This window comes from Ranitomeya imitator, chromosome 4, assembly GCF_032444005.1.
Source record: "Ranitomeya imitator isolate aRanImi1 chromosome 4, aRanImi1.pri, whole genome shotgun sequence".
Taxonomy (NCBI): Eukaryota; Metazoa; Chordata; class Amphibia; order Anura; family Dendrobatidae; genus Ranitomeya; species Ranitomeya imitator.
Window position 1 is genome coordinate 28221608 of NC_091285.1, and position 23943 is coordinate 28245550.

Sequence of the window (23943 nt, forward strand, 5' to 3'; positions counted from 1 at the left end):
ATAAAGATTATTATTATTATTATTATTATTATTATTAGTCATGGTGTGGCAGTAGGAGACAATGAGACTAACTATGGCGGTAGAGGTGGGGCAAGAATGTAAAAGCGCTTTTAGCTCCTGTTACTTGTATTTTGTGATTGAAAAAAGTGTGCGTGAAAATGGATGCGGTTATCAAAATGGATGCAACTTTAAATAAGCGTGGTTGGTTACTTAACACAAATAGGTAACCTGTTGTTCAAAATTTGAATCCCACCCCTGGTCTGATCTAATATTCATCAGTATCTGCCTTTTTTGATGCGGGCAAGAAAGCATAAGTTGACCATACTTGTGTGACGCCTTAAAAGTTTCCCCACTTTCTCCATTCTGTCGGTCCCTGAAAATTGCACCGTGATCAGATGATTCTTTTTCATGGTCCCAAAGTCTTGAATTGATGAGTTTAGATCTTATTTTACACATCAGTATTTTTGCATCAGTGTTTCAATGCCGAATCCAAATCAAAGAACAGGTGTGAATGCAAAAATACTGACGTGTGAACGAGACCCTAGGCTAGGGAAACACATGGTATACCATAAGATAAAAAAATCAAACAATATATGCGATAATTATAAGAAGCCCTCATCAATATGGAAATAATGTTACTTCATATCTACTATCACAAGGGTATGGTGACTTTCCATCATTGCTCAATTCAGATCGGTGATAACAAAAAAAAAGACTTTAAAAACCATGACATTAAGTTTCATTAAACAAAAAGGGGACAGGGCTCCTTTAAGCTGAAAGCTCCCTCCCTGCAGTGATACATTGTATCGCGTCACGTTCCATTCGCTCCGCCCACTTCGAATTTTCGTTTCCCAGACAGCTGAGCTGAGACCAGGAAGTGAATGCAGAGAACCGGTAAGTAGAGCTGGGGGAGGGGAGGTGAGGGTGACAGAGGGGCCACGGAATACTGCAGGGGTCCTCCTGCCCAAACATGTAGTCACCCTGTGTCCCCTGCACCCTGGATACAGCTGGAGCTGGGGCTGCTGGGTAGAGCAGCTGTTATGTGGCCAATGTAAACATCTGGAGGTGAGGGGGGCAGTGCTCCTGTCTGGGGGGAGATATCTGCCTATAGATGTTGGTATTATACAGAAGCACCAAGTATTGTCATGTTACATAGTCTGGGAAAGCTGAATAACACACCCAGCGTTACAATGGAGGGGATCACCCAGCTTTCCCAGACTGTAGATACACGATATGGGGCTGGGGAAGGGGGGGTTGTGGATTTTTCAAATAAGAGTCTGTGCACACGAGGTCTTTTTCAGTCAAAAAGAGAACACTTCAGGAAGCACCAGTGCTTTTCTTATTTTCTTGATCACTTGCTGAGCTCCTTTTCGTTGTTTCAAATTGCCAGCGGTTTTCTGGAGTTTTTCCAGTGCTTTTGGGTGTTTTTTTTTTTTTTTTTTAACTCCATTCAACAATGACGAAAACGCTACAAAATGTTCCAAAATTCTCGAAAAGACACCGCGCACCTATGAGCCTTTCCGTTGTTACAAGGTAGAGGGTTCTCTGAGCGGAAAATCCCTGAAAAATAGTCAATTGTTACAACCATTTGGCATTTTTACAAATATATATATATATATATATATATATCAGTGAATCATTCGGCTGATCGCGGAGGCGGCGTGTTTGCAATGGTTTTCCGCTAGTGATACCGCTCAAGAGGTGGCGTATACAGTGTGTGTATATGTGGTGCGTACGGCGTATACAGTGTGTGTGCTGCGTACGGCGTATACAGTGTGTGTGTGTGGTGTGTTCGGCGTATACAATGTGGTGCATATGGCGTATACATTGTGTGTGTGGTGCGTATACAGTGTGTGTGGTGCGTACGACGTATACAGTGTGTGGTGTGTACGATGTATACAGTGTGTTGTGCGTACGACGTATACAGTGTGTGGTGCGTACGACGTATAGTGTGTGGTGTGTACGGCGTATACAGTGTGTGGTGCGTACGGCGTATACAGTGTGTGGTGCGTACGGCGTATACAGTGTGTGGTGCGTACGGCGTATACAGTGTGTGGTGCGTACGGCGTATACAGTGTGTGGTGCGTACGGCGTATACAGTGTGTGGTGCGTACGGCGTATACAGTGTGTGGTGCGTACGGCGTATACAGTGTGTGGTGCGTACGGCGTATACAGTGTGTGGTGCGTACGGCGTATACAGTGTGTGGTGCGTACGGCGTATACAGTGTGTGGTGCGTACGGCGTATACAGTGTGTGTGTGTGTGTGGTGCGTACGGCGTATACAGTGTGTGGTGCGTACTTCGTATACAGTGTGTGTGTGTGTGGTGCGTACGACGTATACAGTGTGTGTGGTGCGTACGACGTATACAGTGTGTGGTGCGTACGGCGTATACAGTGTGTGGTGCGTACGGCGTATACAGTGTGTGGTGCGTACGACGTATACAGTGTGTGTGTGTGTGTGGTGCGTACGACGTATACAGTGTGTGTGTGGTGCGTACGACGTATACAGTGTGTGTGTGTGGTGCGTACGACGTATACAGTGTGTGTGTGTGTGGTGCGTACGACGTATACAGTGTGTGTGTGTGTGGTGCGTACGACGTATACAGTGTGTGTGTGTGGTGCGTACGACGTATACTGTGTGTGTGGTGCGTACGACGTATACAGTGTGTGTGTGTGGTGCGTACGACGTATACAGTGTGTGTGTGTGGTGCGTACGACGTATACAGTGTGTGGTGCGTACGGCGTATACAGTGTGTGGTGCGTACGGTGTGTGGTGCGTACGGCGTATACAGTGTGTGTGGTGCGTACGGCGTATACAGTGTGTGGTGCGTACGGCGTATACAGTGTGTGGTGCGTACGGCGTATACAGTGTGTGTGGTGCGTACGGCGTATACAGTGTGTGTGTGTGGTGCGTACGACGTATACAGTGTGTGGTGCGTACTTCGTATACAGTGTGTGTGGTGCGTACGACGTATACAGTGTGTGTGTGTGGTGCGTACGATGTATACAGTGTGTGTGTGTGGTGCGTACGGCGTATACAGTGTGTGTGTGTGGTGCGTACGACGTATACAGTGTGTGGTGCGTACTTCGTATACAGTGTGTGTGGTGCGTACGACGTATACAGTGTGTGTGTGGTGCGTACGACGTATACAGTGTGTGTGTGTGGTGCGTACGACGTATACAGTGTGTGTGTGTGTGGTGCGTACGACGTATACAGTGTGTGTGTGTGGTGCGTACGACGTATACAGTGTGTGTGTGTGGTGCGTACGACGTATACAGTGTGTGTGTGTGGTGCGTACGACGTATACAGTGTGTGTGTGTGGTGCGTACGACGTATACAGTGTGTGTGTGTGGTGCGTACGACGTATACAGTGTGTGGTGTATACAGTGTGTGTGTGGTGCGTACGGCGTATACAGTGTGTGGTGCGTACGGCGTATAGTGTGTGGTGCGTACGGCGTATACAGTGTGTGTGGTGCGTACGGCGTATACAGTGTGTGGTGCGTACGGCGTATACAGTGTGTGGTGCGTACGGCGTATACAGTGTGTGTGGTGCGTACGGCGTATACAGTGTGTGTGTGTGGTGCGTACGATGTATACAGTGTGTGTGTGTGTGTGGTGCGTACGGCGTATACAGTGTGTGTGGTGCGTACGACGTATACAGTGTGTGTGTGTGGTGCGTACGACGTATACAGTGTGTGTGTGTGTGGTGCGTACGACGTATACAGTGTGTGGTGTATACAGTGTGTGTGTGTGGTGCGTACGGCGTATACAGTGTGTGTGTGTGGTGCGTACGGTGTATACAGTGTGTGTGTGTGTGGTGCGTACGACGTATACAGTGTGTGGTGTATACAGTGTGTGTGTGTGGTGCGTATGGCGTATACAGTGTGTGTGTGTGTGGTGCGTACGATGTATACAGTGTGTGTGTGGTGCGTACGACGTATACAGTGTGTGTGGTGCGTACGACGTATACAGTGTGTGTGTGTGTGTGTGTGTGTGTGTGGTGCGTACGACGTATACAGTGTGTGTGGTGCGTACGACGTATACAGTGTGTGTGTGTGGTGCGTACGACGTATACAGTGTGTGGTGTATACAGTGTGTGTGTGTGGTGCGTACTTCGTATACAGTGTGTGTGTGTGTGGTGTGTACGGTGTATACAGTGTGTGGTGCGACGGTGTTCCGCTGGTGGTACCGAGCAAGAGGCTGGTACCAGCAGCAGTTTCCATATTGAGACACTCATCACTTGGGTGTCCCAATATGGCGGTCGGTGAACTTCCGCCGCTTGGCATTCTGGGATCCGGACACATCTGGACGGAGCAGAATGTGAGGACATTACAAGGTAAGTATATGGTAAGATTTCATGTTCGTTCTTTTGGAGGTTTCGGCTGCACGTCTTCAGGGTTTTTTGGAGCAGAATCCACCTCAGAATGACGTCATGTGCACATGCCCTGAGAGTTAAAGGGGTTGTCTGGTATAAAGCTACAAGTCCTCAGTCTTTCTATGTGACTGCAGACTTGTGAGTCTTCGCATCGCGCGCTCTTAGGATTTTCTGGCGGCCATGTAACTGCGAGTCTGTGATATCCAATCTCTCGGCCACTTTCTCACTTGATGGCGCAGCCTCGCTCAATGGACATGTTTAGCAGGACCAGGAGTCGGCGTATCGCTTCGCATACTTGCCGTTACATGATCGGAGAATCTTCGCAGTGCGCACAATTTGAGGATTCACAAGTCTAGTCGCATAGAGTGACTGCAGACTTGTAGTTTAAGACTGGAAAACCCCTTTAAAGCAGTGTGAAAGTCTGATGGGAGTTGTAGTGTACCAATAAATCGCTAACCTGTCCTCTGGCTGCCAGGGGCAAATGACGATTGGGGTGCAGGTTCTTGATTTTGGCATTTAAAGGGGTTGTCCAGGACTTTTTTTTTTTTTTGCTAATCGTGCCAACTATCTGCCTGTTCTACCTGACGCCATCCCCGAGTCGTCATGGACCGCTCCTGCCGGCGATTCAGCTGCTCCACAGAGCAGCTCTTCTTCTTCCAGGCTGCTCTGTCAACTGCTGTTGTCATGCTAATTGACATCCTTCTATCAATCACATGACTTTGACAGTCACGCCTCATCAACAGAGCAGAGCAGAAGAGAAGCTGCTGCTCTGTCAACGTGATGTCAGCGGAAGCCGCTGAATTGCCGGCAGAAGTTTGTGACCTCTTTGTTCCAGCTGAAATCAACGCCAGGCACAGCAGGCAGGTAGATGTAACTACCTGCTATTAGTACAAAAAAAAAAATATCCTGAATAAGACGTTCACTAAATTTCTCATGTTGATCTAGATCCTCCATGTAACGGAGGCTGCGGAGCAAAATTTTGCCTTTATTTGGCACCTTATGAGTTAAGTCCAACTGGGTGTTATGAGAGAATTTTCCCAGGGGCGTGACCTTCTGCTCCCTTTTTGAGGCTGGCCAATCATAAGCAGGCAGCAACATAGAGGCGCAGAAGGACCGGTGATGATGTCATCAAAATCACATGACCCGAGTCCACAGGTCCCGCCAGCCAAAATAAGCCCCGGAGATACGGCACACAAGTGTGGAGCTAGTCACCCCAGTAAGGCAACATTTTGGGTGCGCTAATTAACCCTTTATGGGAAGGTATAGAAAACAGCACTTCTGCCATTGTTGATTTTCTGTTTTTTTTTTTTTTTTTGTTTGTTTTTTTTGCGCAGTGATGTGTGAATAATATGTGTAATATTCCTCAATCTGTTCATCTTAGGCCACTATTCTGCCATCTTAATGGCTGTCATCAGAGCATCCCAGAGTTGTCCTATAGAAGAAGACGACACAAGAAAACAGGACGCGTTGTGATTGCCAAAGTAAAGCAGAGAGATGGTGAATATTTGATTTTTATTATGTACAGAATGCCTAAAAGTCATCTAAACTGTACTTAACGGTAAAAAAATGGCCATTAAAGGGGCTGTCCGGTGAAGACCACCTCTTTTTGTCAAGGCGATCATCCGGCCATCATCTGATGATCATGCGTTTGACTTCAGTGATCAATGGATGTCTTCCAAGAAGACAGAGGAAATATAGCCCCACGTCCATATTCTTTACAACATTAATTGGCTCTCCCACTGTACAGTAGCGGTCACCATGATGCAGAGAGGAGTCAATTAAAATGGCTTTTTTTTTTTTTGGAGGACTCAACTTGACCATGTTTTTACATGGTCATCCATTCATTTGAATAGGGGTCTTGCAATACCACACTTCTCCTCTAGTGGCCACTGCAGGTAAAATATCTGGTTTTCTGCCGATCCTTTTGATCGCCAGAGGTTTCATCTGCCAGACCGGTGTCTATCAGCTGATGGGACACAATTATTAAAGGGGTGACAAATGTGTGATCTGTAGTGGGTCTGACCTCCCACGATTCTGAGAATGGTGTTCCCGTGACGCTGTGTGAATGGAGAGGTAGTGCATATACATGACCACCATCACTTCTATGGCCCTAAGGGAGAGTTAATGCGTTTGCTCGATCACCGCCCCCTTTAACTTCTATGGGACAGTTAGTGCACATGCGTGACCACCTTGCTATTCACTTCTATGGACCTATGGGAGACTTGGAACGTATGCATGACCACCTCTCATCACTTGTATTGGCCTATGGGAGAGTTAGTGCGCATGCTCGGGCACTTCCCTGTTCACTTCTATGGGACAGTTAGTACGTATGCTCAAACACCTCCCTGTTCACTTCTATGGGAGAGTTAGTGCGCATGCTCGGACACCTCCCTGTTCACTTCTATGGGAGAGTTAGTGCGCATGCTCTGACACCTCCCTGTTCACTTCTATGGGACAGTTAGTACGTATGCTCAGACACCTCCCTGTTCACTTCTATGGGACAGTTAGTGCGTATGCTCAACTGCCTCTATTCACTTCTATGGGCCTATGGCATAGTTGGTGCGCATGTGTGATCACAACTCGTGAAGATATGATGGGTGAGGTGGTCAGGCATGCGCACTACCGCTCTATGGCACCCGGCAGACCACCTCATTCATTGTTCACCTATACTCTGCACAGACGATAAACATTGTTGGTGGGATAATTCCAAATTCATATTCTGGCTGCCATTATTAATAATAATGCCGTACGATTAATTCTAGTCTATGTTTCAGGTTGAATATTTCCAACCAACGCCAAAAATGGGGGCAACGATAGACGTCAATGTTCCCGAGGACATGGACGACTCGGAGACACAGTGGGGCTGGTTCTACCTGGCTGAATGTGGTAAATGGCATATGTTTGAGGTATGGACGGCTTTATATATGTGACGCTCAATCTTATCCAATCCAATAAATTGTCCGATTAATGTTATTATTCCTCCCGGAAATGATGAAATGTGTGAATATATTAATAAGTGGTTTTCATCAATCTCTTTTATTCCTTCATTATGTTTCAAGTCTTCGGGAAAAAGTTTCTTCTTGCAGAGAGTTCTAAGCTGTTGTAAGGAGACTTGTAGGCCATGCAATGTTCCTTTGAGAAGGAGGCTCATTGAATGGTCGATTTTATTGACTTTTATGGTTGCTACATCCAGTAAGTGGCACCAGAAATCAAGTCTTGTTTCTTCTGAAGAGACTATTTTCATACTAGCTATTGAACCCGTTCTACGCCCGGGTGGCAAGCATTTATATTGGTATATGGTCTCCATCCTGATATGTGCTGCTCCATCCTGCTTCCCCATCCTGTCATGTGCTGCTCCATCCTGCGTCCCCATCCTGTCATGTGCTGCTCCATCCTGCGTCCCCATCCTGTCATGTGCTGCTCCATCCTGCGTCCCCATCCTGTCATGTGCTGCACCCATCCTGCGCCCCATCCTGTCATGTGCTGCACCCATCCTGCGCCCCCATTCTGTCATGTGCTGCACCCATCCTGCGCCCCATCCTGTCATTTGCTGCACCCATCCTGCGCCCCCATCCTGTCATGTGCTGTACCCATCCTGCGCCCCCATCCTGTCATGTGCTGCACCCATCCTGCGCCCCCATCCTGTCATGTGCTGTACCTGTCATGTGCTGCACCCATCCTGCGCCCCCATCCTGTCATGTGCTGCACCCATCTTGCGCCCCCATCCTGTCATGTGCTGCACCCATCCTGCGCCCCCATCCTGTCATGTGCTGCACCCATCCTGCGCCCCCATCCTGTCATGTGCTGCACCCATCCTGCGCCCCCATCCTGTCATGTGCTGCACCCATCCTGCGCCCCCATCCTGTCATGTGCTGCACCCATCCTGCGCCCCCATCCTGTCATGTGCTGCACCCATCCTGCGCCCCCATCCTGTCATGTGCTGCACCCATCCTGCGCCCCCATCCTGTCATGTGCTGCACCCATCCTGCGCCCCCTTCCTGTCATGTGCTGCACCCATCCTGCGCCCCCATCCTGTCATGTGCTGCACCCATCCTGCGCCCCCATCCTGTCATGTGCTGCACCCATCCTGCGCCCCCATCCTGTCATGTGCTGCACCCATCCTGCGCCCCCATCCTGTCATGTGCTGCACCCATCCTGCGCCCCCATCCTGTCATGTGTTGCACCCATCCTGCGCCCCCATCCTGTCATGTGCTGCACCCATCCTGCGCCCCCATCCTGTCATGTGCTGCACCCATCCTGCGCCCCCATCCTGTCATGTGCTGCACCCATCCTGCGCCCCCATCCTGTCATGTGCTGCACCCATCCTGCGCCCCCATCCTGTCATGTGCTGCACCCATCCTGCGCCCCCATCCTGTCATGTGCTGCACCCATCCTGCGCCCCCATCCTGTCATGTGCTGCACCCATCCTGCGCCCCCATCCTGTCATGTGCTGCACCCATCCTGCGCCCCCATCCTGTCATGTGCTGCACCCATCCTGCGCCCCCATCCTGTCATGTGCTGCACCCATCCTGCGCCCCCGTTCTTTAATTTGCTGCTCCCATCCATATGCCCCATACGCTGCTCCATAAAGGTTTATGGCCCCCATAAGATGCTCCATAGTATATGCCCCCGCACGCTGCTCCATTATGGTTTATGGCCCCATAAGATGCTCCATATTATATGCCCCCGTACGCTGCTCCATTATGGTTTATGGCCCCCATAAGATGCTCCATGGTATATTCCCCCGTACGCTGCTCCATTATGGTTTATGGCCCCATAAGATGCTCCATTGTATATGCCCCCGTACACTGCTCCATTATGGTTTATGGCCCCATAAGATGCTCCATATTATATGCCCCCGTACGCTGCTCCATAAAGGTTTATGGCCCCCATAAGATGCTCCATTGTATATGCCCCCGTACGCTGCTCCATTATGGTTTATGGCCCCCATAAGATGCTCCATGGTATATGCCCCCGCACGCTGCTCCATTATGGTTTATGGCCCCATAAGATGCTCCATAGTATATGCCCCGTATGCTGCTCCATTATGGTTTATGGCCCCATTAGATGCTCCATGGTATATGCCCCGTATGCTGCTGCAATATATGAAAAAAAAATAAAAAAATACCATACTCGCCTATTGTCGCTGGGCGCCGAGTGCTGGGGGGCCTGAGCAGGCGGGGACACCGGCGCGCTGTGGGGGTCAGGTGCCGGTATCGCTGCTAGTTCAGGCCCCCCAGCACTTGCTATATTCACCTGGCCCCGTTCCACCGCTGCGCGCCGCCATCTTCCCGGTCCTCTGGCTGTGACTGGTCAGTCAGAGGGCGGCGCGCATTAAGCGCGTCATCGCGCCATCGCGCCCTCTGAACTGTGAACGTCACAGGCAGAGGACCTGGAAGATGGCGGCGCGCAGCGGTGGAACGGAGGACAGGTGAATATGGCCGATACTCACCCTCCCGGCGCGTCCCTGCTTCTCTGTTGGAGATCGCGGTGTGCGTTCAGTGTTTACGCATACCGCGATCTCCTGGGAGCGTCACTCTGTGGGGGCCAGACTGCGCTGGCGCTTGCGCAGTCTATAAAGGCTTCGGACAGAGTGACGCTCCCAGCGTTATATTATAGATTTACGTTCCCACAGGAGCACTGCATGGCCTAAAAGTCTCCATACAGCAGCTTGGAACTCTCTACAGCAGGGAGCTCTGTTATAGGAGTTGGCCCGAATAAAAAAACATAAGTTCAGAATGCGAGATTTCGGAGCACGGCTACGTTTAACTGGAAGGTTCTCCTCTCTTCGTGTCTCGCAGACGACGTCCTCTTCCTGCTGTTCGATAAGCAGCCAAGAAATAGAGCAGCACTACAAAGAGAATCCGCACGGTTCGGTCAACTTCAGGACCACGAAGTTCAATTACACATTAGACTTTATAGGTGAGCAGTTTCTCAGCCTTTTCTTCTGTTTTTATTTTTTTTTTAATTTGCTGTCTAGTGATGGTGAACCAAAATCGGATGTGCCGACCCTGAGGGCCAAAAAAGGAGTGCGGGACTAATGACATAAAAGTACCTTAATGCTATCACTACGTGCAAAGGGGTGCCTGGAGCAGAGGGGACCTACTGAAGTGGCTAAAGAGACGATAGTGAATAGTGAGGGTAGAAAAGATAGACGGGCAGAGTGGCGATACCTGGGTGGTCCATTGTTCCAAGAGAGGCGCACACCCCGACGCGCGTTTCGGAACGTGTCCGTCAGGCCACTATTCTGACACCTTTTTAGTTACTTCCGTAGGTTCCATGCTCCATTTCATCATACTCACTGCAGTCTTTTGGCCTCCTCTTTTGATTTTTAGCATTTTCCAGTCACTCATTTGATTGACACTAATCCTGTCTCGCAAGGCTCACCTCCATTGCACACATTTGTTCATTCCCTTTTGACTACAAGCAAACTGTGATATTTATCTATTGTCACTATATAGTTCGTCCCGCCCTTCTTTTTTGGACCTCAGGTTCATCACATCCTCCCTTGGTTCTTTGTTTTTCCGAATGGTCCTCGATTCATCCCCTGATATATATATAAAACCACTCATCCCACATTGGGGTCTACTTTTTATATAGTTTTTTTTCTCAGTTGATGTATATTATTTGCTACGTTCAGCGTGTGTGACTTGGAAAGGTCATGGTGAAGGAGGAAGAGGTGAGCTGTAACATCACCCATCGTGTATTTTGTGTTAACACCTCTATACAGTACAGACCAAAAGTTTGGACACGCCTTCTCATTTAAAGATTTTTCTGTATTTTCAGGACTATGAAAATTGTATATTCACACTGAAGGCATCAAAACTATGAATTAACACATGTGGAATTATATACTTCACAAAAAAGTGTGAAACAACTGAAATTATGTATTATATTCTAGGTAATATTCAAGAGAATGCCAAGAGTGTGGAAAGCAGTCATCTAAGCAAAAGGTGGCTACTTTGAAGAACCAAGAACATAAGACATAATTTCAGTTGTTTCACACTTTTTTGTGAAGTATATAATTCCACATGTGTTAATTCATAGTTTTGATGCCTTCAGTGTGAATGTACAATTTTCATAGTCATGAAAATACAGAAAAATCTTTAAATGAGAAGGTGTGTCCAAACTTTCGGTCTGTACTGTATACAGTAGATAACATGATCCACCATTCACAATAGGTGATGTCACAGCTCACCTCCTCCTCCTCCTGTACAATGACTGATAACACCTCTATGTACAGTAGATAACACAGGATCCACCATTCACAATAGGTGATGTCACAGTTCACCTCCTCCCCCTGTACAATGACTGATAACACCTGCATATACAGTAGATAACACAGGATCCACCATTCACAATAGGTGATGTCACAGCTCACCTCCTCCTCCTGTACAATGACTGATATCTACTGTATATAGAGGTGTTATCAGTCATTGTACAGGAGGAGGAGGAGGTGAGCTGTGACATCACCTATTGTGAATGATGGATCCTGTGTTATCTACTGTATATAGAGGTGTTATCAGTCATTGTACAGGAGGAGGAGGAGGTGAGCTGTGACATCACCTATTGTGAATGTTGGATCCTGTGTTATCTACTGTATATAGAGGTGTTATCAGTCATTGTACAGGAGGAGGAGGAGGTGAGCTGTGACATCACCTATTGTGAATGGTGGATCCTGTGTTATCAGTCATTGTAATCATGTCTGTACAGAACAAGAAGTATGAGTCTACGATAAAGACCCCCATACACATTAATCTAGCGTCGGCCAAACCCACAAATATTAGCGGACATGACGGTCAGTTTAGTGTTTCTGGGTACCTCCTGATTCTTCCTCAGACTGCCGATCGTTTTGTTCTCGGTGAGATCAGTTGAAGTATTCTGGGAATGGCTCGGCTCTCCCAATGTTCACTTTATGTTTTGTTCCTTTTTCTTTCTAAAACCTTTGAATTACAAGGTCTAGGGAATGGGACTTGATTTTTTGTTTTCTATACCATCCATAATGTGTTTTGTGTTTTTAATTATTTTTTTAATAAGAAGATTTTGCTAATTATTGTGTTGTTTCCTTGCGCAGGAATGAAACAGACCAATTTATTCACCGGGAAACAAAGACCGGTAAAACGAGCCCCTTTTTCCATTTCAGCATTTAGGTAATTGGTGGCAATTTGTAAAATTAAAATCGCATTGACTAGACTCATATGTAAATGTCTGAATAGATTTACCACCTACCCTTTGGATAAGTGATAAATGTATGATCGCTGGGGGTCCCACCACTTAAGGTACCGTCACATTTAGCGACGCTGCATCGATCTAGACAACGATGCCAATTGCTGCAGCGTTGTCACACAGACCGCTCTCCAGCGACCAACGATGCGAAGTCCCCTGGTAACCAGGGTAAACATTGGGTTACTAAGCGCAGGGCCGCGCTTAGTAACTTGATGTTTACCCTGGTTACCAGCGTAAACGTAAAAAAAAAAAAACATTACATACTTACATTCCGGTGTCTGTTCCCCGGCGTCAGCTTCTCTGCACTGTGTCAGCGCAGGCCGGAAAGCAGAGCACAGCGGTGACGTCACCGCTGTGCTCTGCTTTACGGCCGGCCGGCGCTAGTGCAGAGAAGCAGAACGCCGGGGGACAGACACCTGAATGTAAGTATGTAGTGTTTGTTTGTTTTTTTTACGTTTACGCTGGTAACCAGGGTAAACATCAAGTTACTAAGTGCGGCCCTGCGCTTAGTAACACGATGTTTACCCTGGTTACCAGTGAAGACATCGCTGATTCGGCGTCACACACGCCGATCCAGCGATGTCTGTGGGAGATCCAGCGACGAAATAAAGTTCTGGACTTTCTGCTCCGACCAACGATGTCACAGCAGGATCCAGATCGCTGCTGCGTGTCAAACACAACGATATCGCTATCCAGGACGCTGCAACGTCACGGATCGCTAGCGATATCGTTGTTAAGTTGGCCAGTGTGAAGGTACCTTAAGACTCGCACCACGCCAGACGATGGAGGTCCCAAACTCTCCGCAGTGTGCCTACTTGTCCACCACTTCAGTGGGACTGTGGCCATATCCATCAGTCCATTGGAGGATATGCATGTGATTGGCCTGCATAGGAGCTGTAAAATTCCAGTGTATCTCCATGGTTACAGACTACAAGCAGACCCAGTGTAGTCTGATTCCGCTGATTCACACCCACTTGTTAATCATTTACATTCTGTAGTTTGTGTAAGGTAATCTGACTACACAAAGTAACCATAGAGAAATATAGGCGTGCACGGGAGCTGTGTACACAAAACTACAGGAGATTTTTATTCAAGACTCTTAGACAATCATTACATTGGTTAGTTTTGGTGGGACATCCAAAATTTGACTTAGACTTTATTTAAAGGGAATCTGACAGTAGACTTTTGTTTTTTCTGAAAGCAGCATGATATAGGGCAAGAGAGCCTGATTTCAGTGATATGTCACTCCTTATGCCGTGTTCTCTAGTTTCAATACAATCAGTGTTTTATCAGCAGGGGATTATCACTGCCTGACTAGGTCTAACGTGCAGGCGAGTCCATCTCAGCTGTGTAACCCCGCCCTCACCGCTGATTGGTAGCTTGCTGCCAATAAGGGGTGTGGGCGGGATTATAGAGCTCAACATTTAGAGAGCTGCAGAGAAAACAGGGATTTTATCAAAACTGCACCAAGCAGCCCAGTAAGTGACACATCGCTGGAATCGGGCTCTCTGCCTCTACATCATGCTGCTCTCAGATTGCATACGGAAACCTGCTGACAGATTCCCTTTAAGAAAATGTGATCCTGTACAAGGGAATTTTTATTTATTCAGATGTCGTTTCCTGATGCCTGTATATAATTTTATTCCCTCCCAGGAACTATTTCTGAAATAAAATATTAAACTATTTCTGCAGATGTCTGTGTCGTTCCGTTTTTGTTTTTTGTTTTTTTTCCCTAGAAATGGATTAATTAATTGACAGCTGGGTGTTATCAGTTGGTGTCCTGTCCATACATTGTCCAATTACTTCTGGCCATGACAGATTGTATAGGGACGCGTCCCCACTACCCCAATTTTGACAAGGAAAATCGTAACCAAGCTTTCAATTTATTCATACATTTCCGGGAGGAATAAGAGGAATTACACAGCTTATAAGATTAGATACTCTTTATTTATTATTTCACTGTTAGTAGTGGTGACCTGTCCCCTTTAAATATATTTATAGCTTCCCTTTACATGCATATGTCATATAAGCGTTAATCTAATTTTACCGTAATAAAAAAATCTGACAAACGTTTAAATACACACACACTAGATATTATATTGAGATACAAAACTACCCAATAAAAAATTAAAAACTGAAAAGTTAATGGTAAAAACAAGGAACAATGAACACAAGGGGAGGCTGATAAAAGACATCAAATAATGAAATTAGGAATGCAATACAAAGGATGGCCACCAGATGGCAGAATACTACCAAGGAGTCATAGCTGGTGACTATTATGTCTGTACAAAGTTAATTACAATGCAATAATGCAAATTAAAAATATAGAGATTTAGTGCAATGTAATGCACAAATCAATAGTTAAAGAAATAATAAAGAAACAGGATGTATCACTCCAACATGCGCTTTGCCCCTGCTTCATCCCGCCTTCATCTTTCGCTCCCTGATGTAGTTATGTCCATATTTTAGCTCATGAGTGCTTCTTTCTGCCCTAGTTACATCTGCGACAACGGATCTATCCCTCTGCCGTCGCACTGGGAGCACGTGAACAACTCCGAGCCCTATCAGCTCATCCCTTTAATCAAGTGTTGTAACGAGTACAATGAAGTAGCCAATCTGTTTGCGGAATCCATGGATAAGAACCGGATCGTAAATATTCTTAGGATTCAAAACTTAGATTTGTGGGAATTTTACTGCCGGTAAGCTTTGATATTTTTTAGAATCTTAAAGGAACAGTTCAGCTTTAGCCAACTTTAAAGGGGTGGTTTGAAACCAACACTTATTTAATCCTAAATGTCTGTTTATTTAATATAACAATCTAATTGCTTTTTTTAATATACTTTAATTAAAAGTTCCCTACCTCTCTATTCTACTGTTTTGTTTTTGGTTTGTTTTTCTTTGTTAACTTCCTGTTTGATGACCTTTTTTCATTTGACAGTCTCCAGTGCATTCTGGAATACTCAAAACGTCATCAGAGCAGAGGCCATTGTCCCCATCCTCCACCAAAACTAAGCATCATCAGTGACAATCATTTCAGGGGCTTGGCTAGTTCCTTGTCTACCGAGCATGAGCCATGAACCAGTTGTCAACTCCAACGTATGATCGGTACGAGCTCCCTTGTCACTGTGCGATATTCCTTTTTAATGCACAGTGACAGTGCGCTCTCTCACCGGCTCCAATGAGAAGAGTGCACTGTCAGTGCGCGTTGTAAGGAGAGACGCAGAGAATGGTCGGTTTTCTGAGGTGGGGCTGGTCTCTTCTTTTCCTGCCCGCCAGTTTATCGCCTTACAAAGCGCTCTCTTGCCGACTCATTACTTCTCATTAGAGCCAGCGAGGAAGTGCACTGTCACTGTGCATTAAAAAAAGAATATTGCTCAGTGACAAGATCCTACTGAGCATATATGTCGAAATGGACTACCGACACATGCTCAGTAAAGCAGGGACTAGCCCAACCCCTATAACAGTGATCTCCGAAGACTCTTCATTTCAGGGTGGGGAGGACTAACCTTTCATAATGACTCCTTTTTCAAACTCCTAGCATGCACTGGGGGTTTTCAAGCAATGATGGTCCAATTTTGATGGTCATAAGTATTAACCATGTATGTGCTTCTTATAGAAAGAAGTCTCAGCTGAAGAAGAAGAAGGGTCTGTCCGAGATTGCGGAAGAGATGCTGTTTCACGGGACTAGTAATGAATTTGTGAACGCTATTTGCATCCATAACTTTGACTGGAGGATTAATGGGATACATGGAGCCGTCTATGGGAAGGGTGAGAACTCTGCTCCTCACTGTCCCCCTCCAAATCTTTTTTTTTTTTTTTTACTCCTTTTTGTCCCCCCTCCTTCCATTGCTTTTATCCACCTTTTTATGATATTTTTTTTTAATATTGTCTTTGTTAGACCCGCCCCTGCTCATGTAAACTGCTGTTTGTCCCACTCTCCGGCCCCTGCCTTATTCTTCTCCTTGCTCAATTCAATATTTCGGCTTGTTTCCCTGTTACTTGTGTTGCTCTTTGGGTCCCCTCTCCTTGATACCTTCCTCATTCACATGTTGCATCTTTTCCCCAATCTCGTCCACAGTAATTATTTTTTTTCTGTTTTCCTATCACTAAAACTAAACAGTATAGTAAAAGCGAATGTAGTGTTTTTTTTTATTTTTATTTTTTTCTTGTATTTTATGCAAGTTAGATTTACAATCCTTCGTTGGGTCGTTACTCTTATTTCTCCTGAATATTAAACTAAATGGACTACAGGGCATTCCCATACCCCCTTGGCAATGGAGTGTGCCTCCCCCAACTATTAACACTTAATTGTCAATTTATTCATAAAATTCCAGGAAGAATAACAGAAGAAGCACACAGTCATCTCCCGTCGCAAAAAAAAAAATGGAATAAAAAAAATCTTTTAAAAAGTGACATGGACCCCAACAAACAAACAAACAAAGACACACCCCAAATTTTTATGGGAAAAATGGGGGGGGGGAAAACGATTTTTTTTTTTTATTTATTTTAGATGGGGGTCCATTTTTAAGGTATTTTATCTGGGGGGTGACAGTGGTGGAGCACATGCGCAGACTGGGATTTCAGCCCGGCAAAATCTCACTCTACGCAAGGTCCGTCTCCGGCAACCATCTTCCTGAAAAAGTGGGCTTTTTGTTACCCGGTGTAAACGCCGCTTTTCTTCTGAATCCGGCGATGTTTTTCTTGTGTCCCTACGCCTCTCCGTTCCTGAGATATGGCCTCCTCTTTCCTGTGTATTAATTTTAGTATTTTTTAGTCAAGTGGGAGTGGTCCTCAACTCAATGGACCACCCCTACTTGGCTAGGAAGACCAACATGATATACAGAGAAGGGGTCATATCTCGGGAACGGAGAGGCGCAGGAAAAAAAGAAAAACATCGCCGGATTCAGGAGAAAAGCGGCATTTACACCAGGCAATTTATTTATTTATTTATTTATTTATTTATTTTTTTAAATTTGCCGTTTTTGTTCTTTTTTCTTCATTTTAGGTACATACTTTGCGAAAAACGCATCCTTATCAAGCCAGTACTGTAAAAACAGCGGTAAGCACGGTCCGATGCTGAAACTGCACGGAGTGACCTCGGACTGCTGTCAGTTCCTCTCGAAGAAATCGATGTTTTTAGCTCGAGTCCTCGTGGGGGAATACGCCATCGGAGACAGCAAATACATCCGACCGCCGTCCAAAGATGGCAGCCTGACCAACTTGTATGACAGCTGTGTGGATAATCCCTTCTCCCCGCTCATTTATGTCATATTTGACAGCAATCAGATCTACCCTGAATATCTCATACACTTTGATTGATACATTGCTTTGTTTTCCTTTTTGAGTTTTGTTATTTAAATCTTACTGTTGATGGGAGTCCGATAATCCGGCACCCGGTAGTTTGCCATTACCAATAAGCTGAAAGTGAAGGACAGGGATGATCTCACCATAGCGGCCGGCAAAAAATGTTCAGAAAGTTCAGAAACAAAATTTCTACTTTTTTAAATCTTCTGGTGTTTGAAGGTTCCGAAGGAATTTAAAGCGACAGTTCATAAATTCTCGTGATGCCGGATTATCAGAACTTTTTTGCCTTTTGTGAAACTAAAAATCTAAAACCCAGTGGACATATTATATTCACCTACTTGAAATCCTGGACATTACTTGTGTAGCGTGGGTTTCTATATAATTTTTTTTTTTTTTCTTTTACTGTGGCTGCTGTGCAGGTGAGTTACTTTTTATTTCTCTTATTTCCTATCAGCCAGGCAGAAAGCTATTCTGCGTCGTGTCCAAGGTGGGAAGGAGCCTGGAAGATGATAATGTAGCAGAGAGGAGTGTGTAAGATTTTTTTTTTTGATGTAGCAGAGCTGAAATATTTTTTTTTTTTTTTGCTTCTTGATGACCCATTTACTAATAGCTTTTTATTAACTTCTGAGTCTCTAGATAGGAGTGCCCAACTGAGGACCCTTATCACAAAAAAAAAAATCTTTCTGGAGGACCCAACATGTCTTCATATATACCGATTTGAATGATCAATGTGTAATTCCTAATTTTCCCTCTGGAGGCGCTGCAGGCAAATAGAACGGTTGCTAAATTCTCCTACTCACTGCCGCTGACCGCTGGAGGTCTTAGTAGTAGGATACCCTGTGACTAGTTTATCAATAGGGCACCAGGGGCATCGCTGTAGGGTGGTCACACTGGGACCCCGTAATTCTTCATCATAAAAGACCCCAGCATTATAATGGGTGGGTGTCCTTGTGGGGGGGCCGCCATTCTTTACACTGCTGGCTGCTCTCACAGAGGAATAATAAGGTTTATATTACTACGTTACATCACTCTCCGTTTAATCCCTTTTAATCCAAAATCTAGAAAAATGATTCTAGAAGAAAGTTGGAGGCTGAGCAGTGATAATCTGTAAGGATTGTTTTTCACGGGAGAGTCCCTCGAAATGGGCGGGGCTCATGCAAATTAGCACCAAAATAGGCAATCTTAATAGGGGGTGTTGTATTCTGAGAATTAAGGGGGCGGCAATGGATTTTATGTTCGGGGTGACCATTTCAAAATCCAAATTATAGGAATTTCTGTATATTCCCATCTTCTGATGCCTCAGATTAGGGCCTAATTCAGACCGCTAAAGTGTGGGCGGATTTTAGTCTCTGTATTACGATCACAGGTCCCGGGCCATCCGCAGGTTTTATGACGTAGGAAGACTCTCAGTCAAGCCTAGCCTTGGGGTCATCTTACCAAAAATTGGATCCCCCCCATCCCAGGAGGCCTAACTACATTCTATCTACGTGAATGGTAATCTTCTTAGCTCTGTATGCTGCGGACTGTTAAAGAAACTAATAGGATTGATGTCCTTGTGCCCTGAAGCCAAAGACCTCCTGCTGTTATCTGTGAAAGCACAAATAAATAGTGTTCAATTTCTCTGCAGCTCCCCCGCAGGTGAAAGGAGGAATTACACCTTTTGTAATAAATCGGTGGGCTGCCCATGCTATGTATGGATGGATAGGAATTATCCTTTAACTCAGAAAAGGGGTATTCTAAATTGAGTAATCTTTAACCCCTTGGCGACAGTGCACAATGTCACTGTATGTAGCCATGGGTGCCGGAGGGGTTACATAGCTGACATCCGAGAGTAACTGCTGAGGTCGGAGATGTCATCTATTGCGTAGTTAACCTTCTTAGGTGTAGCTGTCTGGCATCTAGGGGGTTAGGCACGGGGGAGGCATGCCAATAGATTATCATGGCAACCGGGAGGCCGCCGTAGGCCCTTCTGTCTGCCATATTACTACCACTATGAAGCTCAGCCTGTTGCTGGGCTTCATAGGAGACGGTAAGTATACACTGAACTGCAATGCCGCACTACTGCGGTCGATTAAATGGGCGATCCAGTGATTGTAGGTTCAAGTCCCCTAAAGGGACTCCTTTAAAAAAAAAAAAAAAAAAAAATGAAATAAATAAAAAATATTAAAGTTTTAAATTGCCCACCTTTTTTAGGTAATGCAATCTAATAAAATGGAACAAAAATGAAAAATGGCAGAATCTCTGAATTTTTGGTGACCTCACCGCCCCAACAGAGTGATTAAAAACATCCAAAAGCTATACAGACCCCTCCAAAAAAAAAAAAAGCAATAAAACTAACTAAAAAACAATAGTAACTGGCGGCTGTTTTTTTTTTCTTTTTTTTTTAAGCAGTTAAAGAAAAGTACTGATGTCACGAAAGATGTCACCTAGTCATTTCTACTGCAGAGTGAATTTTGTAAAAAAAATAAAAACGCAACAGTGGAATTGCTGTTTTTTTTTTTTTTTTTTTTGTTTGATTTTGTTTTTTTTGTTTTTTTTTTTACCCCATTTAAAATAAGTTTTTTACTTTTTTTTTTTTTTTTTTTTTCTTCAGTGTGGTGTAATTCAAAACTATAGCTTGTCCGGCAAAAAAAAAACAAGCTATGTTGACATAAAAATAAATAAATGATAGCTCTTGGAATAAGGTAGAAAAATATAAAAGGCGAAAAAAAAATCGGTTGATAGTTTTTTTTTTTTTTTTGTGTTACGGACCCTCACTAAACAGTGCCTGTAAGTTAGGAGGACCTGGAAACCATTAATTTATAACAGTGTAATACTTGATGTTTCCCTGTGGTCGCACTGCAGGGAAATGCAACACTTGTTGTCGACTAGGCTGATTGATATCGATAGGCCCTTCCAATTTTTTTTTTTTTATTTTTTTTTTTAATTGGAAAAATGGTTCAGGAGTTAGGACAAAAGTTTCAACAAATATTGTATGAGAAGTGGGTTTTTTTTTTTTTTTTTTTTTGGCCAATGTATCAACTCTTAGAAGGTATTTCTACTAAAAGAAAAAGTCACCCTTTGTGATGATTTTTTTTGTTGAATTGTTAAAAAGTTGTACATTTTGTGTGTTTATTGCATTATGTAATATTATTTAATTTAATTCTCTGGACGTGTGACTGCCCTTTTAACTCCCACAGACGTCCTAATTATCCAATGATGCCCCCATCACTCTTCTTTTTTTTTTTTTTTATTATAAAACTGGGTGACAACCTAGTGACAAAAAATGAAGCTGTCAAAAAAAAAAGGTCAAACGAATGGGAGAAAGGTATTAAAACTTGGTACAAAGCAAAAGTGAAGTAATTGCCCAGAGCAACCAATAAAATGGCCGATGCGCGTTATTACAGGGGCTTAACCCCTTAGATGCTGGTAGATCAGCCTCAATTTAGACGTTTCTGGCATTTTATACTACTTAAGCCGGTGAGAACAGAAGAAATATGCAGGTAATGTATTTAGTTTTCAACAATCTCCAAGGATTAAAGGAGTGTTCTTTTATTTTATACCCTTTGTGAATATAGGCGTTCCATACATAAATCTAGGCGGTGCGTACATAACGACAGAATTCATAGCTGCTTAATAATATATATATATATATATTGTAATGTATTTATATATGCACGCAGACACACACATTATATATATATATATATATATATATATATATATATATATATATATATATAATTACACACCAAAAGTTTGGACACACTTTCTCATTTAAAGATTTTTCTGGGTTTTCATGACTATGAAAATTGTGCATTCACACTGAAGGCATCAAAACTATGAATTAACACATGTGCTCAGATTCAGACCTTGTCTCCTGAGATCTCGAGATTTCGGGATCCCACCCCCCCCCCCCCCACTATATGCACCCGCCTCATAACACGACCCCCAACTTTTAAGAAGATTTTCAGGGGTTAAAAGGTCGTCTTATACGCCGGAAAATACGGTACTTAACAAAAAAAAAGTGTGAAACAACTGAAATGATGTCTTATCAAGAGAATGCCAAGAGTGTGCAAAGCAGTCATCAAAGCAAAAGGTGGCTACTTTGAAGAATCTAGAATATAAGACATATTTTCAGTTGTTTCACACTTTTTTGTACAGTATATAATTCCACATGTGATAATTCATAGTTTTGATGCCTTCAGTGTGAATGTACAATTTTCATAGTCATGAAAATACAGAAAAATCTTTAAATGAGAAGGTGTGTCCAAACTTTTGGTCTGTACTGTATATATATATATATATATATATATATATATATATATATATATATATATATATTACATTACATTTATTGGTATTGCCACATTCGTAAAAACCAGAACTATATATATATTTTTTTTTTTATCATATATGAAAAAACAAATTGTAGTTCTGGTTTTTACAAATGTGGCAACACAAGTAATATGTATTTTTTTTTTTTTTAATATATATATCCTCAGTGAACACTTAAAAAAAAAAAAAAAAAAAAAAAAAAGAAACAAGACAAAAAACAGGTAAACAATACAAAAAATTCAGGGTTTTTCTATCATTCCCCCCCCCCCCCCCCCCCTTCCCCCCCAAAAAAAAAAAAGAAAGTATTTCCCAAGACAACCACAAAAATACATCAATACATCTAGACTGGGGAGAAAAAAAATGATGAAATTAAATAAATAAAAATGTTATGCAATGGAGCCCGGTGCTCTTGGAAGGTGTCAATCAAAAAAAGACTTCACTTTTCCTCTGTATGAATTTTAACAAATCTCCATTCACTTTTTTCACTGCAGCACAACTCTCCTCTGGAGGAATGAAGCCTATCGTCCACTAGGGGCGCTATTTAGTGATGCTTATTGGGGCTTTACATCTGTTTCTCCCACTAAGCATTGAATAGTTGAGCCTGGACCTGTAGGCACTAAAACTTTACACCTACTCGAATTGTCGTTTCCCATATTTCTGTTGCTGCCAGTTCTTAGTAATTTCTTGTGGAAATACTCATTGACATTTCCTATACCTCTTTGGGGTGTCCAGGATTTTGTCTCTATGAGACTTTTGGCTGGAAGATATTCGTGTTGAGTGAATTGTTAACTCTTCGCAGGCGCTGTCAGAATTTTGGTTTGTCATTCCTATGAATCACATTGTTTTTTTTTTTTGCTGTTGTTTTTTGGCCTATTGATGAATCCACAATAAAATGTAAATATGTTCTAAACTGTATGTATCGAGTCCTGTTATGTCACACATTAATTTTTAACTTTTGGGTTTCGCACTACTCCTCCTTCAGGTGTTTTTTTTTTTTTTTTGTTGCTTGGAATGCACCTGAAGAAGCACTTGAGCGAAACGCTCAAATAAAGAAACCTATTAATTTCTATGTAAGAACGACTTTCTCTTCATATATTCCATCTTTCAATTCTTTTTTTTTTTAAACACTTCAGGCTTTCAAAAGACTGACGTTTTTGAGTGGAAACTCCACATTTTTAAGGTTTCAACTCCAAAACTTTATCAAAAATCGATCTTAACAGCTCATATCCATATAAGAAAAACGCATATTTCTCTGGAATAAGACATCAGATCACACATATCAAGGTATCGTTTTATTCTGCTTCCAATGATCTACATGTCCATGTAGACGGCTTGGGAGGGTTGATTCTACTGACAAGTTCTCTTTAAGGGAAGTAACCTGACCTCAGGCATTTTGTGTTCTGAAGACGCTCAGTATTTTACAATATTCATCAGTTGGAAGCCCGAAAAGATGTCAGCAAGTTCTTCCACCTGGAAAAGGTGTCCGTATGCGCATAACCTAAAGAAGAGGAGTTTCCACGAAGTGGCTCATAGCCTTATGGTACTAGACAGTTCTGCTAGTAATACCACTTATTACCACTAGATGGCACACACATTTGCTCTGAAATTTAATGGATATGCACAATGGTCGGCGGAGTGCCAGCCATTTCCTGATGGAATCTATTGCTAAATTTTGTAAATTTTTTTAAATGGCTGGTTAATTTGTGTCCATATACTGCAG

The 23943-nt window shown here is 43.8% G+C and overlaps 1 protein-coding gene across 1 annotated transcript; it reads left to right on the forward strand.

The window, feature by feature from the left end:
• Window positions 1–833: 833 nt before the first annotated feature.
• PARP11 (poly(ADP-ribose) polymerase family member 11) lies at window positions 834–20217 on the forward strand. The gene is made up of 8 exons (XM_069763436.1): window positions 834–894; window positions 5758–5873; window positions 7151–7282; window positions 10178–10298; window positions 12451–12526; window positions 15098–15301; window positions 16219–16370; window positions 17608–20217. The coding sequence occupies exons 2-8, from the start codon at window positions 5871–5873 to the stop codon at window positions 17919–17921; spliced, it is 1002 nt and encodes a 333-aa protein (XP_069619537.1). The 5' UTR covers window positions 834–894; window positions 5758–5870; the 3' UTR covers window positions 17922–20217.
• Window positions 20218–23943: the final 3726 nt, after the last annotated feature.

Excerpts from the sequence above, each read along its gene's own strand:
- PARP11 (XM_069763436.1), top strand. Across the intron at positions 7,283-10,177 it reads GTAAATGGCATATGTTTGAG|ACGACGTCCTCTTCCTGCTG; the intron begins GTATGGACGGCT and ends CGTGTCTCGCAG. Across the intron at positions 10,299-12,450 it reads TTACACATTAGACTTTATAG|GAATGAAACAGACCAATTTA; the intron begins GTGAGCAGTTTC and ends TTCCTTGCGCAG.